This window comes from Schistocerca gregaria, chromosome 6 (assembly GCF_023897955.1).
Source record: "Schistocerca gregaria isolate iqSchGreg1 chromosome 6, iqSchGreg1.2, whole genome shotgun sequence".
Taxonomy (NCBI): Eukaryota; Metazoa; Arthropoda; class Insecta; order Orthoptera; family Acrididae; genus Schistocerca; species Schistocerca gregaria.
The window spans coordinates 271,860,734-271,878,222 of record NC_064925.1 but is presented as its reverse complement, the minus strand read 5'-3'; the positions used below and the strand labels follow the sequence as shown (position 1 = coordinate 271,878,222).

Genomic DNA, 17,489 nt, shown 5'->3' with positions numbered 1-17,489 from the left:
ATAAATATGACCATTTGTCATATGAGAACGATGATGTTTCCAGAAAATCTCTGCATTTAATTTACAGAGATTTTGAAAAACAGAATCTTCTTGATAAGGAATTTTTATCTGCCTCACATCACACTAATTACATATATTTACAACTAGTTTTAGCAAATTTTAATTGTCACCTTCTGATAATATATATACATCAAACATAGTTCTACTCTCCGTAGTAGACTGTTATCTAGTCGTGAACGTACAGAAGCTCCTTTTTTTAAAAAAAATAGAGGTGGAGCCCCTCCACGCCCACACCGGCATGATGGCCAACACAAAAGGTCTACTGCCATCTCTGCATAAGGGTTAGTATTCACTAAAGTGAGGTGTCGCAGGATGTGGGTACTGCGATGTTTGCGTACGTCTGGATAGAATTAACCATTAATACGCGCTCATCTGGAGATAGATTGGTCGAAATCTGACGAAGGGTAGCGTTTTAAGGGCAGAGGAAAAAAAGTGCCAGGGCAAGAGCCAAGGGAAAAAAACCTCTGCGATAGTTAGGTCGGGTGGTAAGAGCAGTAGCGGTTTTCTTGCTGCCTGCGATAGGTTGTGCAAGGATAGGCTTTGTTAGTAGTGGGTATCATGCTTGTCGATACCTTGCCGTTGTGCGTTGTGCTGCTCGGCAGCTGGCGCTGGGTGCTGGTACGGAGTTCTCGTTCAGCGTCAGCAACCTGTAACAGTTAAGTTTGTTATCGATATTGCGTCCGATAGGTCATATACCGGGGACACAGTGTGAGGGAATGTTGGCAGTTTGTTTGTGCGCCTGTGGGCGAGCTCGGTCGGTGTCCCTGCTGTGGCCTGTTGATCGGCTCTAGTAGCAGCTGGTAGTTGCCAGTCAGTGTTGCTGATGTGCAGATGCTTACCGACGTTTGTCGCTGTTGCGTATGTTAGTTGACCACAGGCGGCTATGCCCTAGCTACCAGTGTCTTTGGCCGCTTGTGTTTCAACCTGTGGTTGTGATACAGAAGCTCTTGTCGCTGGATCAGAGGCACCAGTGTAGCGTCAAGTAATGAAAACATAATTGTGGTTTCATGTGTGTAGATGATCTGAAGAGGACAGTTTAAATTTGCCGAAACTAGTAGTCTACGCATGTAATTACTGTGGTCAGGGGAAATAAAACTTGTCTAAGAGGACAATTATATTTTTGATATTGAGATCGCTCTCCCGCTGACAACGTCAGATAATCATACTGTAGAAATTTATTTAATATGGCTTGGTGAAAGTCATCCCACCGGATATATTTCCAGCGAGCAAACAGCTATTTCTGCGGCGTTTTCTGTAGGTACATGCCTCTCTGAGCCAATAAAGCGAGGTTAGCTGAATGCTGTAATGTCGTGAATTTACTTCTAATTTCATTTATGTTACTTTCATGTAATATTTTGCACTTTTTCTGCAAAAGATTAGTCACTGTTCACACCTGAGTTGTAAGTCGAAATTTCGAATGCGCAGCTTAAAATAAGCAGGAAGCGGACTTCACAGAATCGGCGGCTCGGGTGAGGGCCCAGGACGATCATACTAGATGAACAGAGTGACAGCGCAAGTAACCGGAAATTCCAAACTCCTGTTCCGTAATTAAGAAAGCACTGAAGTCTGCATCGAGAGACAACGAAAAGTCGTGGGAATAAATTCAGACGTTAAACGATGAAGTTTCCTAAGCATCAATACTGATGTGAAATGTTACTTCCATTACATTCTAGAGTCCTTCGAGAACTGAAAATACTTTTGTCCAGAAATCTATGTCAAAATGTAGCAGTGATTGTAATCCTCCGTGTAAGAAGTGATTTTCCTCTTGTATGCCACGCACGCGCAATATTCGGCCCGTGTGCTCCAGTTCTTATCTCACAATGGCGTACTGTGTTGTACAGGTTAGAACTGTCTTCCTCTGGACTATGTAGTTATGTTCTGTTTTCCATTGCAAGACTTCATCAACACGTTTTGAGAGCATCCACGATCAACATCCACTCCTGCAGAGGTCTTAGTAGCGAAAAACTTTATGAACATCGGAAAAACATACGTTCTGTTATAATGGCTGATCAAACAGTATCCATTCGAGGGTGTTGCTGCAGCGTATATGCAACATAGCATGAACCTCGATGAGGATATATAAGCACCGACATGTAGGACCAATGTGTTAATCGCATCTTTCCGACGTTCGTGTGATAAATTCGGAAACGGAAACTGTGGCTACGTTATCCTCAAATGCGTCCAAACAGGACATGTGTGCTGTTATTCTTTTCTTGACTGCCAAAGGACAAACACCGGCAGAGATCCATCTCACAATGAGAAATTTGATAAGGCAGTATATGTTTCGAAAACTACTCTTGTGCGCCAAAGTTTCCTGCTGCCTCATGCTAACGCACGTCCCCATATCACAAATGTCGAAAAGCAGAAGTTACACTAACTCAAGTGGGAGATACTGGAGCATCCGGTCTATAGTACTGAACACTCCCCATGCGATTATCGCGCCGTAGATCGATTAAAGAAGGCCCTGAAAGGTCGAAGATTACTGTCCTACGGGGAAGTGTGACAGAAGGTTACGGACTTCTTTACCCATCTCTCCATGGCGTTATACCAAACACGTATCTACAAATGGTGCGTTGGTGGAGTGATTTCCTCAGTGCTCACTGCGAATTTGTCTGATTGACATATCGATTCTGGACTGTATGGCCTTCGAACTTTTTGGTCGTCCCTCATAGATTGCCTTCAAATTTTACGCCTTTGTGTGTTTTTCTTTTCCATTTGGTGTCAATAAATTCACTTGTAATGTACAACACATGAAGAGCTATTTGTTAACAAGTTCCTCACGAAGGGCACTGTGTCTATCAGGAATCAGATGTGCATATAAACATACAGTGAAATGGTAGCTCGCTTCAGTTTTCTTTACCAGCACAACTAAAAGGCACGTTTTGCTTTTTCCTTTTCAGAGTGCGGAAAGCCTAGCAGAGGCCGGCAAGTTCGGTTGCTACCTGTCCGTCATGCTGGCTCAGCTCTTCGTCTACTGCTGGTTTGGAGACGAACTCATCACAGAGGTGAGGTGCACGGGAAGCGAAATGTAACACCAAGGGTATTATATGTGTTAGTATATAGCATGTACCACTGTCAGCAACTGAATCGGAGACAGCTGCCTTGTAGCATTTAAGCGTGTTGTGCCTCCTTTAGTTCTGATTAAAACTGCAACGTACCATGCCTTTGCTCCATGAGACGTGACAAACTTTGAAGAAGCATCACTATCCAAGGCCGATCAACTACTACTCACGGAGGGATTTCGTAGCTTGGTCAAAGATGCTCACTTTGTGATCTCCCCGATCGGTTAAATTTATTTTATCCTTATTAAAATGTAATAATTGCTTTATTGACCTTGTGTGGCAAACGGAATCGTAAATTACGGTAGACAGTCGCGTGCCGCAGATGCTCAGCTTTGTGGCAGCTGTTCACTCTCTTTTCCCTGGAGGAGTTTGCAAACTACCTCTAGAATTCGTTTAAATGAGAGTAAACAGATGTTCACAGCAGATGACTGTAGGGAAAACCTAATAATAATTTTAATGTTAACTGCCTTTGAGGTGACAATCATACAGGATGTTAGTTCAGCATGGAGCACTTAAATTCGTAGGGGTATTAGTGTACCTATATTCACACTATCTAATTACTTTAATTAGCGCAGTACTTTTTACCAAAAGCAACATCATTTCCTTTTAATAAGCAACATGATGAACACTAAAAATATTTGCCTGTTATGCTGGTAAAATATTTAACCTTAATATTATAAAAATATTTCAGACATGGGTGAAACAGTTTAAGTCATTTAGTAATATGTAATCAGAAATTACGTAATGGGTCTCAGTAACAACCTATACCTGACTGTAATCAACATAAGCTCAGATTTCGTCACCAGCCACTAGTTTCGCTTTGCAAAGTACACAAGGCACTACAGTTTTTGGAAGAAAAAAAGTTTCACCTTACCTTGTGTTGTCTGCTTCTCAATAGTAACAGAGACACGCAGTATGCATTACAAAATTTGGCTGATTTACAGTGTTAAGTTGACGAACGAGTTTATATTCAGATAAGTAGCAGATTTTACCACTGTAAAAAGCTTTGTTTTAAAACATTGAAACAATAACGATGTCAATTTTTAAGTTCATAAATAGACACTTAAGATAACCATTTGCTCTATAAATAACAATATTATTACTCACCTTGGAGATCAGATTTTGTCGTCGTTTTTACACATTTGCTAGTAAGTCTTCCACTTTACGTTTCAGCACAGACACAATAACACAGTTACATGTTGTAACACAGACTAGATAAAACTGTTGTACTTTAAGTGATGACGGGGTATGTCCAAGACCCTTTAACAAATGCTACTGAAATGTGAAGCTGCAGCTTACTATTTGCGTTTCTGAAAGCTGCTGGAACTTCAGTTGTGCGCATAAGTGTGTCTCTTGCAGCTTGCAGAGGCTCCTGATCCACAACACAATTGGACTTCTACTCCACAATAAGTCAGAGCAAACCTCTTCTTACGTAATACACCGTTTAGGTGCACTTTTTATAATATACGCTAGTGATCAGAAAAAAGAGAACATCTGGAAGGACTAGAGAAAGGACGATTATACACTCCTGGAAATTGAAATAAGAACACCGTGAATTCATTTTCCCAGGAAACTTTATTGACACATTCCTGGGGTCAGATACATCACATGATCACACTGACAGAACCACAGGCACATAGACACAGGCAACAGAGCATGCACAATGTCGGCACTAGTACAGTGTATATCCACCTTTCGCAGCAATGCAGGCTGCTATTCTCCCATGGAGACGATCGTAGAGATGCTGGATGTAGTCCTGTGGAACGGCTAGCCATGCCATTTCCACCTGGCGCCTCAGTTGGACCAGCGTTCGTGCTGGAATTGCAGACCGCGTGAGACGACGCTTCATCCAGTCCCAAACATGCTCACTGGGGGACAGATCCGGAGATCTTGCTGGCCAGGGTAGTTGACTTACACCTTCTAGAGCACGTTGGGTGGCACGGGATACATGCGGACGTGCATTGTCCTGTTGGAACAGCAAGTTCCCTTGCCGGTCTAGGAATGGTTGAACGATGGGTTCGATGACGGTTAGGATGTACCGTGCACTATTCAGTGTCCCCTCGACGATCACCAGAGGTGTACGGCCAGTGTAGGAGATCGCTCCCCACACCATGATGCCGGGTGTTGGCCCTGTGTGCCTCGGTCGTATGCAGTCCTGATTGTGGCGCTCACCTGCACGGCGCCAAACACGCATACGACAATCATTGGCACCAAGGCAGAAGCGACTCTCATCGCTGAAGACGACACGTCTCCATTTGTCCCTCCATTCACGCCTGTCGCGACACCACTGGAGGCGGGCTGCACGATGTTGGGGCGTGAGCGGAAGACGGCCTAACAGTGTGCGGGACCGTAGCCCAGCTTCATGGAGACGGTTGCGAATGGTCCTCGCCGATACCCCAGGAGCAACAGTGTCCCTAATTTGCTGGGAAGTGGCGGTGCGGTCCCCTACGGCACTGCGTAGGATCCTACGGTCTTGGCGTGCATCCGTGCGTCGCTGCGGTCCGGTCCCAGGTCGACGGGCACGTGCACCTTCCGCCGAACACTGGCGACAACATCGATGTACTGTGGAGACCTCACGCCCCACGTGTTGAGCAATTCGGCGGTACGTCCACCTGGCCTCCCGCATGCCCACTATACGCCCTCGCTCAAAGTCCGTCAACTGCACATACGGTTCACGTCCACGCTGTCGCGGCATGCTACCAGTGTTAAAGACTGCGATGGAGCTCCGTATGCCATGGCAAACTGGCTGACACTGACGGCGCGGGGCACAAATGCTGCGCGGCCAACACCGCTGTTCCTGGTGTGTCCGCTGTGCTGTGCGTGTGATCATTGCTTGTACAGCCCTCTCGCAGTGTCCGGAGCAAGTATGGTGGGTATGACACACCGGTGTCAATGTGTTCTTTTTTCCATTTCCAGGAGTGTATTTACAGGACATGTACATTAGTATGATCTGCAGAAATGACTGCAAAGTACACAAGCCAGTACAGTTTTTGGAAGAAAAGTTTCACCTTACCTTGTGTTGTCTGCTTCTCAACAGCTGTCTACGTAAAATCGGTAAGCGTGTCGAAGCCTTCCATCCAGTCACTCTCCGATCAGTCTGGCCTGGCAGCGGAAGACAGCAAAAGAAAAGCTGAAATTTTAAATTTAGCATTTGAGATCTCTTTCACGCAGGAGGGTCGTACAAACATACGCCGTTTGAGTCTCGTACAGATTCCCGTATGGAGAACATAGTGATAGACATCCCTGGGGTTGTGAAGCAGCTGAATGGGTTGAAAATAAATAAAACACCAGGTCCTGATGGGATTCGAATTCGGTTTGACAGAGACTACTCTACTGCATTGGCTCCTTACTTAGCTTGCATTTATGGCGAATCTCTTGCCCAACGTAAAGTCCCGAGCATCTGGAAAAAAGCGCAGGTGACGCCTCTATATAAGAAGGGTAGAAGGACGGATCCTCAAAATAACAGACCAATATTCTTAACATGGGTTTGTTGCAGGATTCTCGAACATATTCTCAGTTCGAATATAATGAATTTCCTTGAGACAGAGAAGTTGCTGTCCATGCATCAGCACGGCTTTAGAAAGCATCGCTCCTGCGAAACGCAACTCGCCCTTTTTTCACATGATCTCTTGCGAACCATGGATGAAGGGTATCAGACGGATGCCATATTCCTTGACTTCCGGAAAAAGTTTGACTCGGTGCCCCACTGCAGACTCCTAACTAAGGTACGAGCATATGGGATTGGTTCCCAAGTATGTGGGTGGCTCGAAGACTTCCTAAGTAATAGAACCCAGTACGTTGTCCTCGATGGTGAGTGTTCATCGGAGGTGAGGGTATCATCTGGAGTGCCCCAGGGAAGTGTGGTAGGTCCGCTGTTGTTTTCTATCTACATAAATGATAGGGCGGATAGCAATGTGTGGCTGTTTCCTGATGATGCTGTGGTGTACGGAAAGGTGTCGTCGTTGAGTGACTGTAGGAGGATACAAGATGACTTGGACAGGTTTTGTGATTGGTGTAAAGAATGGCACCTGATTCTAAATATAGATAAATGTAAATTAATGCAGATGAATAGGAAAAAGAATCCCGTAATGTTTGAATACTCCATTAGAAGTGTCGCGCTTGAAACAGTCACGTCGATTAAATATTTGGGCGTAACATTGCAGAGCGATATGAAGTGGGACAACCATGTAACGGCAGTTGTGAGGAAGGCGGATAGTCGTCTTCGGTTCATTGGTAGAATTTTAGGAAGATGTGGTTCATCTGTAAAGGAGACCGCTTATAAAACACTAATACGACCCCCCCCCCCCCCCTCCATGAACCATGGACCTTGCCGTTGGTGGGGAGGCTTGCGTGCCTCAGCGATACAGATGGCCGTACCATAGGTGCAACCACAACGGAGGGGTATCTGTTGAGAGGCCAGACAAACGTGTGGTTCCTGAAGAGGGGGAGCAGCCTTTTCAGTAGTTGCAGGGGCAACAGTCTGGATGATTGACTGATCTGGCCTTGCAACATTAACCAAAACGGCCTTGCTGTCCTGGTACTGCGAATGGCTGAAAGCAAGGGGAAACTACAGCCGTAATTTTTCCCGAGGACATGCAGCTTTACTGTATGATTAAATGATGATGGCATCCTCTAGGGTAAAATATTCCGGAGGTAAAATAGTCCCCCATTCGGATCTCCGGGCGGGGACTACTCAGAAGGATGTCGTTATCAGGAGAAAGAAAACTGGCGTTCTACGGATCGGAGCGTGGAATGTCAGATCCCTTAATCGGGCAGGTAGGTTAGAAAATTTAAAAAGGGAAATGGATAGGTTAAAGTTAGATATAGTGGGAACTAGTGAAGTTCGGTGGCAGGAGGAACAAGACTTCTGGTCAGGTGACTACAGGGTTATAAACACAAAATCAAATAGGGGTAATGCAGGAGTAGGTTTAATAATGAATAGGAAAATAGGAATGCGGGTAAGCTACTACAAACAGCATAGTGAACGCATTATTGTGGCCAAGATAGATACGAAACCCAGACCTACTACAGTAGTACAAGTTTATATGCCAACTAGCTCTGCAGATGATGAAGAAATTGAAGAAATGTGCGATGAAATAAAAGAAATTGTTCAGATAGTGAAGGGAGACGAAAATTTAATAGTAATGGGTGACTGGAATTCGGCAGTAGGAAAAGGGAGAGAAGGAAACATAGTAGGTGAATATGGATTGGGGCTAAGAAATGAAAGAGGAAGCCGCCTAGTAGAATTTTGCACAGAGGACAAGCTAACACTTGGTTTAAGAATCATGAAAGAAGGTTGTATACGTGGAAGAACCCTGGAGATACTAAAAGGTATCAAATAGATTATATAATGGTAAGACAGAGATTTAGGAACCAGGTTTTAAGTTGTAAGACATTTCCAGGGGCAGATGTGGACTCGGACCACAATCTATTGGTTATGACCTGTAGATTAAAACTGAAGAAACTGCAAAAATGTGGGAAATTAAGGAGATGGGACCTGGATAAACTGAAAGAACCAGAGGTTGTACAGGGTTTCAGGGAGAGAATAAGGGGTCAATTGACAGGAATAGGGGAAAGAAATCCCGTAGAAGAAGAATGGGTAGCTCTGAGGGATGAAGTAGTGAAGGCAGCAGAGGATAAAGCAGGTAAAAAGACGAGGGCTGCTAGAAATCCTTGGGTAACAGAAGGAATATTGAATTTAATTGATGAAAGGAGAAAATATAAAAATGCAGTAAATGAAGCAGGCAAAAAGGAATACAGACGTCTCAAAAATGAGATCGACAGGAAGTGCAAAATGGCTAAACAGGGATGGCTAGAGGACAAATGTAAGGATGTAGAAGCTTATCTCACTAGGGGTAAGATAGATACTGCCTACAGGAAAATTAAAGAGACCTTTGGAGAGAAGAGAACCACGTGTATGAATATCAAGAGCTCAGATGGCAACCCAGTTCTAAGCAAAGAAGGGAAGGCAGAAAGGTGGAAGGAGTATATAGAAGGTTTATACAAGGGTGATGTACTTGAGGACAATATTATGGAAATGGAAGAGGATGTAGATGAAGACGAAATGGGAGATACGATACTGCGTGAAGAGTTTGACAGAGCACTGAAAGACCTGAGTCGAAACAAGGCCCCCGGAGTAGACAACATTCCATTAGAACTACTGACGGCCTTGGGAGAGCCAGTCATGACAAAACTCTACCAGCTGGTGAGCAAGATGTATGAGACAGGCGAAATACCCTCAGACTTTAAGAAGAATATAATAATTCCAATCCCAAAGAAAGCAGGTGCTGACAGATGTGAAAATTACCGAACTATCAGTTTAATAAGTCACAGCTGCAAAATACTAACGCGAATTCTTTACAGACGAATGGAAAAACTGGTAGATGCGGACCTCGGGGAGGATCAGTTTGGATTCCGTCGAAATGTTGGAACACGTGAGGCAATACTGACCTTACGACTTATCTTAGAAGAAAGATTAAGGAAAGGCAAACCTACGTTTCTAGCATTTGTAGACTTAGAGAAAGCTTTTGACAATGTTGACTGGAATACTCTTTTTCAAATTCTAAAGGTGGCAGGGGTAAAATACAGGGAGCGAAAGGCTATTTACAATTTGTACAGAAACCAGATGGCAGTCATAAAAGTCGAGGGGCATGAAAGGGAAGCAGTGGTTGGGAAAGGAGTGAGACAGGGTTGTAGCATCTCCCCGATGTTATTCAATCTGTATATTGAGCAAGCAGTAAAGGAAACAAAAGAAAAATTTGGAGTAGGTATTAAAATTCATGGAGACGAAGTAAAAACTTTGAGGTTCGCCGATGACATTGTAATTCTGTCAGAGACGGCAAAGGACTTGGAAGAGCAGTTGAACGGAATGGACAGTGTCTTGAAAGGAGGATATAAGATGAACATCAACAAAAGCAAAACGAGGATAATGGAATGTAGTCAAATTAAATCGGGTGATGCTGAGGGAATTAGATTAGGAAATGAGACACTTCAAGTAGTAAAGGAGTTTTGCTATTTAGGAAGTAAAATAACTGATGATGGTCGAAGTAGAGAGGATATAAAATTTAGACTAGCAATGGCAAGGAAAGCGTTTCTGAAGAAGAGAAGTTTGTTAACATCGAATATAGATTTATGTATCAGGAAGTCGTTTCTGAAAGTATTTGTTTGGAGTGTAGCCATGTATGGAAGTGAAACATGGACAATAACTAGTTTGGACAAGAAGAGAATAGAAGCTTTCGAAATGTGGTGCTACAGAAGAATACTGAATATAAGGTGGATAGATCACGTAACTAACGAGGAGGTATTGAATAGGATTGGGGAGAAGAGAAGTTTGTGGCACAACTTGACTAGAAGAAGGGATCGGTTGGTAGGACATGTTTTGAGGCATCAAGGGATCACAAATTTAGCGTTGGAGGGCAGCGTGGAGGGTAAAAATCGTAGAGGGAGACCGAGAGATAAGTACACTAAGCAGATTCAGAAGGATGTAGGTTGCAGTAGGTACTGGGAGATGAAGCAGCTTGCACAGGATAGAGTAGCATGGAGAGCTGCATCAAACCAGTCTCAGGACTGAAGACAACAACAACAACGACCTATTCTTGAGTACTGCTCGAGCGTTTGGGATCCCTATCAGGTCGGATTGAGGGAGGACATAGAAGCAATTCAGAGGCGGGCTGCTAGATTTGTTACTGGTAGGTTTGATCATCACGGGAGTGTTACGGAAATGTTTCAGGAACTCGGGTGGGAGACTCTAGAGGACGGGAGGCGTTATTTTTGTGAATCGCTACTGAGGAAACTTAGAGAACCAGCATTTGAAGCTGACTGCTGTACAATTTTACTGCCGCCAACTTATATTTCGCGGAAAGACCACAAAGATAAGAGAGATTAGGGCTCGTACAGTGGCATATAGGCAGTCATTTTCCCTCGTTCTGTTTGGGAGTGGAACAGGGAGAGAAGATGCTAGTTGTGGTACGAGGTACCGTCCGCGTGGTGGATTGCGGAGTATGTACGTAGATATAGATGTAGAACGATTCAGTCACCTCGGTTCAGCACGTGTCCTGCGACCTAGTAGGCACAGGGTCTACCATGGGAACTGATAACTTGTTCTATTCGTGAAAATATAGACGCGTGTAACGAGCGAATGGCATCCTGTGCTATAGCTATCCATGCTGTATTCTCCTGGTTCCAAATTTCACCTGTGGTGGTTGGCATTGGGTCACAGCGCTGTACTTGTCCATTCACCATATACCACACATTTTCGATTGGCGACATGTCTGACGATGTGGCAGGCCAGGGGAAAAGCTCATACCCGGTGACAGCAAGAAGGCACGTGTTCATGCAGTAACATGTGGTCATGCATTGTCTTGCTGAAAACTGGCGTCTGTGGTGGTGCGCCGAGTCACTGGATGTCATTAAAGTTGGTTACACTAGTGACAGTGGCCTGGACGAGGACCAACTGTGATTTGTGGTTGCACCCAATAGCGCTCCACACGATGAGGCTTTGCGTAGGCGCAGTATGTCTTGTGTGAATGTAGTCACTGTGGTGCCCCTCTTCTCGTCTGGCGAGAAACAAAATGAGGCCATCATTTTCAAACAAACAGAACCTGGATTCGTCATAAATCACTATCAGATGCCATTCCTGTTCCCACTGACCTCTTTTCATATATCACTGCCGTGTAGCATGTTTCGGCATATTCGTTAAAGGTAGGGGAGAAGTGGATGACGCACACGTAGCCCATGTCATCATAAACGGCTACGGACTGTCAGCCCTGATAGTGTGAGATGTTTTGCACCGTTCCACTGGTGCGCCGGAGCTGAGGAGGACGCGGATCAGTCCTGCAACGCCGTTTTTATGAGTTGTCGATCTTCTCGGGGGTTGTCTGGATGGTGCCACCTGTCCCATCTCGCGCGGGTTCTACGGCGTTGCGTGATCCAGTCTGCACACACCCGTTGTACTGTCGCGCACGTGCAGAGTTTTCTGGATGGACGCACCACATTCTCTCATGTCAATAATGCGCCCTCTTTCAAACTCACTGATTTGACGGTAGGGTTCGCGCATACGTCTGCGAGACGTCGTGCACGTCTATTCAAGTCACTTTGATCCATTACCTTCGGATTATAGCGACAACTGGAGAAGTAGGAATATTTTATCGGTAGGGGGTGATGCGCCGCGAAATCGATGTTGAACTATAATCCGCCGGTCGACATTGTTCAAATGCTAATGATTTCTGCAGAAGATACGAATGTACATGTCCTGTGAATATTAACGCTCTATCCCCAGTCGTTCAAGGTGTTCTATTTTTTCTGTACATACTGTAGTAACACCATTTAGTAGTCATCTGACGATAATTTTGGCCGTGCTCGAGCTTTACTACGCAAACACCATACGCGTGCACTGTACTACTTAGACAATCTTTGTTCGAGAGTTATCTCTTCTCAAAAAGGTTGTCATACCACCGCTTGTATTAATATACATTAATTCCCTCGACAACTATTACTTATTTCTAACGCTACGATTGTTCATAAGACACAATATATAATTTTACAGTTCTTTTAAGACTCTAAGATTTGTAACAAAATAAAACGGAACACGTTATATGTAATTATTTCTTAATATAATCTAGTAAATGTGTAACTTAGGTTGTCTGCCATTTCTGTCAAGAAGTGTTAACACATTAACAGCGATTTCTAACTCACCAGTTTTTACAACAAGATCGCGTCATTGCAAACGCTAGATGGAACTCCTTCAGCGATGCCAACTGTTATTTTTCAAAGTTATGATGCATAACGACGAACAATTAACCTGATCGAAATTTAGTAATTATGTTAACATAGATATTGTTTGGTGTTGTATTGATATCAGTATCGTTACAACCTCGCGCCCGAAGGCGTAAGACTGGTGCTCATTGGGATAGAATTCAAATTACTGCGGCCACAGACGCACACTCATGCCCGTGCAGTGTTCTTCAAACCATTCTGACACATTTTGGGTTCGATGGTTTGGTGCAATACTGCAGAATGCTGTAGTTGGAGAGACGGACGCATGTGCACTGACAGTAGGTTTCTATGTCATTCGCCAGAGGGAGGAAGACGATGGTGGACGAATCATGGGACTCATTTCTTTGGATGTAAATATACTGATATTTATTGTAGCTTCCCCTCTCTATATTTATGCTGATTCTTAATTTGAATAATTTTCTTTGCAGTGATCGGATGTGCGTAAGGAATGGTAAACAGACAGAACACGCTTTGTATGAAATCTGGCCGTGTTACTTAAACGAGAACCTTATTTCTGTGCAAATATTAAAATCATCAGTTCCTCAAATGAAGTGAAAAGGTTGTTTTGAAAAGTAACAGTTAATACCGTTTACTTTGTTTATTGAGGTAGTAAGTAGTACGCTCTCTAGCGAAGGCCGTGCTCACATCAGCAGTTACATTTAGTTAGATTTCCACACTGACGTATGCCGTTGCCGAAGTGCTTTCCCAAACTGTAGTATCACGTTTTAAAAGCTCATGGTAACTTAATGTCGGTTATAATAATAATACAACTCATCAGCAGAGGCTACTGGGTAATAACGACGATACTGATTTGTCCATTGATTTTTGCGTAATTACACTCATCCTCCACCAATAAACCGCTTAGTGACTGACTTTGCGGTATCATTTCATAGGAAACTTACGAACTTGTATTTTATGAAAATCGGCGAACTGTCCATATAACTTTGTGCGACCGGACCGCAACATCGATTCTCATAAAGGCACGCGAGTGGTAGTGCTTGAGCACTGTTCAACGGAACGGCATCATGCCCCCTTTTGGGAAAAGCTAACTCAGTTCTGAATGTTCTAGAGGGGTACGACTTCCTGTCATACCACTGTCGATCGCAGCATCCCCTACATTCTTTAATTACCAACGTGAAGAAGGACGTGTGTAACTGAATATGGTCTCTGGTGGAGATGGTCTGGTATGCTTGTGGCAAACACCAAAGAAAGAAAGTGATAAAACAATTAGCATTGGAAATCTGACCTTATTGTTAGAACCTCATGGTGGTGGAACTGATAGTTACATTAAAAACTCAGCTCATTTAATTTGATTCCGCTGAACGAAGCTCTCTCATGCACAGAGGATGGTTCTCCAACTGATGTAGCGGCCTTATACAGACATCGCCTCTCCACAACTTGTTCCCAGTTCAGCGATGATGTTTATAAACGAACTGATTCGGTGGCTGAAGGTTGTCCTCTCAGTACAGCGGTACCTAATTTCTATATGGAGGCTTCTGAACAACGGGTGCTGCAGACTGCCAGTGGTATTGCTATGTTGATGATCCTTTCGTAGTATGGAAACATGGTGCCAAAGAGTTGGATGCCTTCTTGGCTTATGTAAACAGTATCAATCAAAATATTGAAAACATTCTAGGAGACTGGAGGAATGCTCTAATCTTTCCCATCCACAAGAAGAATGAGCGTATTACATGTGAAAACTGCCGTGGTATCTCTCTGCTCAATATTTGTTATAAGATCTTCTCAAACTGTATTCTAGATCAAATACAACCGTTGGCAGACACCATTAGTGGAGAATATCAAGGAGGATTTCGTCACGGGAGATCTACCAGCGACGAAATCTTTGTCCTACGTCAGATCGTAGAAAAAAGGCGGCAGTTTGACCAAGAACTACACATGCTGTTTGTCGACTTGAGAAAATCATAGTATTGCATTCATCGGGAAAGTATGCTGAGGTGTCTGGAAGAGTTCGGTTTTGCCAAGAAACTAGTAAGCCTCACGAAGGCTTGCCTGACGGGTACTACAGCAAAGGTAAAAATTGGAAATGCGGTGACTAAAGCATTCAAAATAGAAACTGGGGTACGGCAGAGCGATGGACTGTCACCTGTTCTTTTCAATCTCGCATTAGAGAAGGTAATGCGAGAGATGTCATCTAATGCACTCAGAGGAGTCCAGACCGGGGATGTGAATATCACGTACCTCGTATATGCCAATGATATGGTGCTACTATTTGGGTCGCAAAAAGAATTGGGGCAAATGGCTGACATTCTGGAAAGAACAGCGACGAGAATTGGACTTCAAATCAATCGTGACAGTAAGGAATGCATGGTTCCACATGGTAGACATAATGAAACTAAAGAACCACTTCCACCCTTAAAAGCAACTAAAGTTTCTTATCGTCAAGTCATGGATTTCAAATATCTGGGTGCAGTATTCAGAGATGAACCATCCAGTAAAATGGAAATACAGGCAAGACTGCAGGCAGGTTATCGCTCCCCTGAAAACCAGAAGTTTGTCAAGACATTTCAAAATAAACATCTACGAAACACACCTACGGCCGGTAATACTATATCGATGTGCCAGCTGGTGTACATCCAAGCAAGATCTTAAAAGACTGATGATATTTCAGTTTGCGATAATGAGAGTGAAAACTGGAGGATTCCTCACAATACAGAGTTGTATGACATTTACAAAGACCCGAAGATCGTGGCTATAATGAAGACACGACTCCAGTGGGCAGAGCATGTTGCTCGAATGCAGGACAATGGATGGCCGAAAACTGTACTCAAAACCAAGCCAACCGGCAGAAGGCCCGTAGGAACACCTAGAACTCGATGGAGTGACTGCATATCCAAAGACCTTCAGAGAGTGGAAATGTTGGAAGAATGGAAAAAAGGAGCTGAAGACAGGCTGAAGTGGAGGCAATCTCTCAAAGCAGCGCACGGTCCTTTGGGCCTGATAGCGTAAACTAAAGTTAGTAGTATCAATCAAAAAATCCAATTTACTATGGAATGGATACTTAATTTACTGGATGTGCCTGTAGCTGGAAATGTGGACGGGAGTTTGGGCCGTAAGTCATGAAGAAATGCCACGCATGTTGATTGTTACTTTCATAAAATGCTGACAATCATCCCAGACAAAAGAAAAAGATGTTAAAAAATCCTAAATAGAAAGGGCTGACAGAATTTGTAAATAGTTTTATTTACAAGACGAGCTTAACCACCTACGATCGACGATAGTGGTTATTCTAAGGAGACAGATCGAGCTCTTCACCCTATGGAGAGGATGAGGATCAACGAGTAACAACGGTTGTCCAAAGGAAGAGTTTTTTTCCATCTATTGCTAAGATTACATCTCACATTGGAAAAGTGTTGGGGAAGTATGTATGGAGCTGAAACTATTTTTAGAAAGATAAAAGAATGTTTGATAACGGCAAAAGGTACGGCGTCCTTTTGCTGCACCGGGTGTAGGCAATATAAATTTCTTTGGGTTTGTGTACTGTTACGTAATGTTACCACTGGTAAAGCCGTTTGATTCAATAGAAGAGGAAGTTCCGTCTGAGACATAAGGATAAATCGGTCGTAGCGGAACATGAGTGCCAAGATGACAATTATGAAATAAACTTCAGTGAGACTTCTCACTATCATTAGCAAAAAAGAAGAAAGTGCCAAAATATGAATGTCGATTATGCGCAGACAGAATGATGACTGTTACTTTCAATCGAAAATGGTGGCACCATCTGAGATCTCGTAGCTGGCGTGATGGTGATGCCCCCCTTTTTTTTGTTATCTGTCTACTGACTGGTTTGATGCGGCCCGCCACGAATTCCTTTCCTGTGCTGACCTCTTCATCTCAGAGTAGCACTTGCAACCTACGTCCTCAATTATTTGCTGGATGTATTCCAATCTCTGCCTTTCTCTACAGCTTTTGCCCTCTACAGCTCCCTCTAGTACCATGGAAGTCATTCCCTCATATCTTAGCAGATGTCCTATCATCCTGTCCCTTCTTCTTATCAGTGTTTTCCACACATTCCTTTCCTCTCCGATTCTGCGTAGAACCTCCTAATTCCTTACCTTATCAGTACACCTAATTTTCAACATTCGTCTGTAGCACCACATCTCAAATGCTTCGATTCTCTTCTGTTCAGGTTTTCTCACAGTCCATGTTTCACTACCATACAATGCTGTACTCCAGACGTACATCCTCAGAAATTTCTTCCTCAAATTAAGGCCGGTATTTGATATTAGTAGACTTCTCTTCGCCAGAAATGCCTTTTTTGCCATAGCGAGTCTGCTTTTGATGTCCTCCTTGCTCCGTCCGTCATTGGTTATTTTACTGCCTAGGTAGCAGAATTTCTTAACTTCATTGACTTCGTGACCATCAGTCCTGGTGTTAAGTTTCTCGCTGTTCTCATTTCTACTACTTCTCATTACCTTCGTCTTTCTCCGATTTACTCTCAAACCATACTGTGTACCTCTGAGACTGTTCATTCCGTTCAGCAGATCATTTAATTCTTCTTCACTTTCATTCAGGATAGCAATGTCATCAGCGAATCGTATCATTGATATCCTTTCAGCTTGTATTTTAATTCCA

At 43.6% G+C, this 17,489-nt stretch overlaps 1 protein-coding gene across 1 annotated transcript in view; it reads left to right on the top strand.

Annotated features, from left to right (window-relative positions):
• The window catches only part of LOC126278843 (odorant receptor Or2-like), an 84,522-nt gene that overhangs the window by 39,578 nt on the left and 27,455 nt on the right, over positions 1 to 17,489 (top strand). The window contains exon 4 of the mRNA XM_049979119.1: positions 2,961 to 3,065. Within this exon, the coding sequence (XP_049835076.1) occupies positions 2,961 to 3,065 (105 nt within the window). The remainder of the gene's footprint in view (positions 1 to 2,960; positions 3,066 to 17,489) is intronic.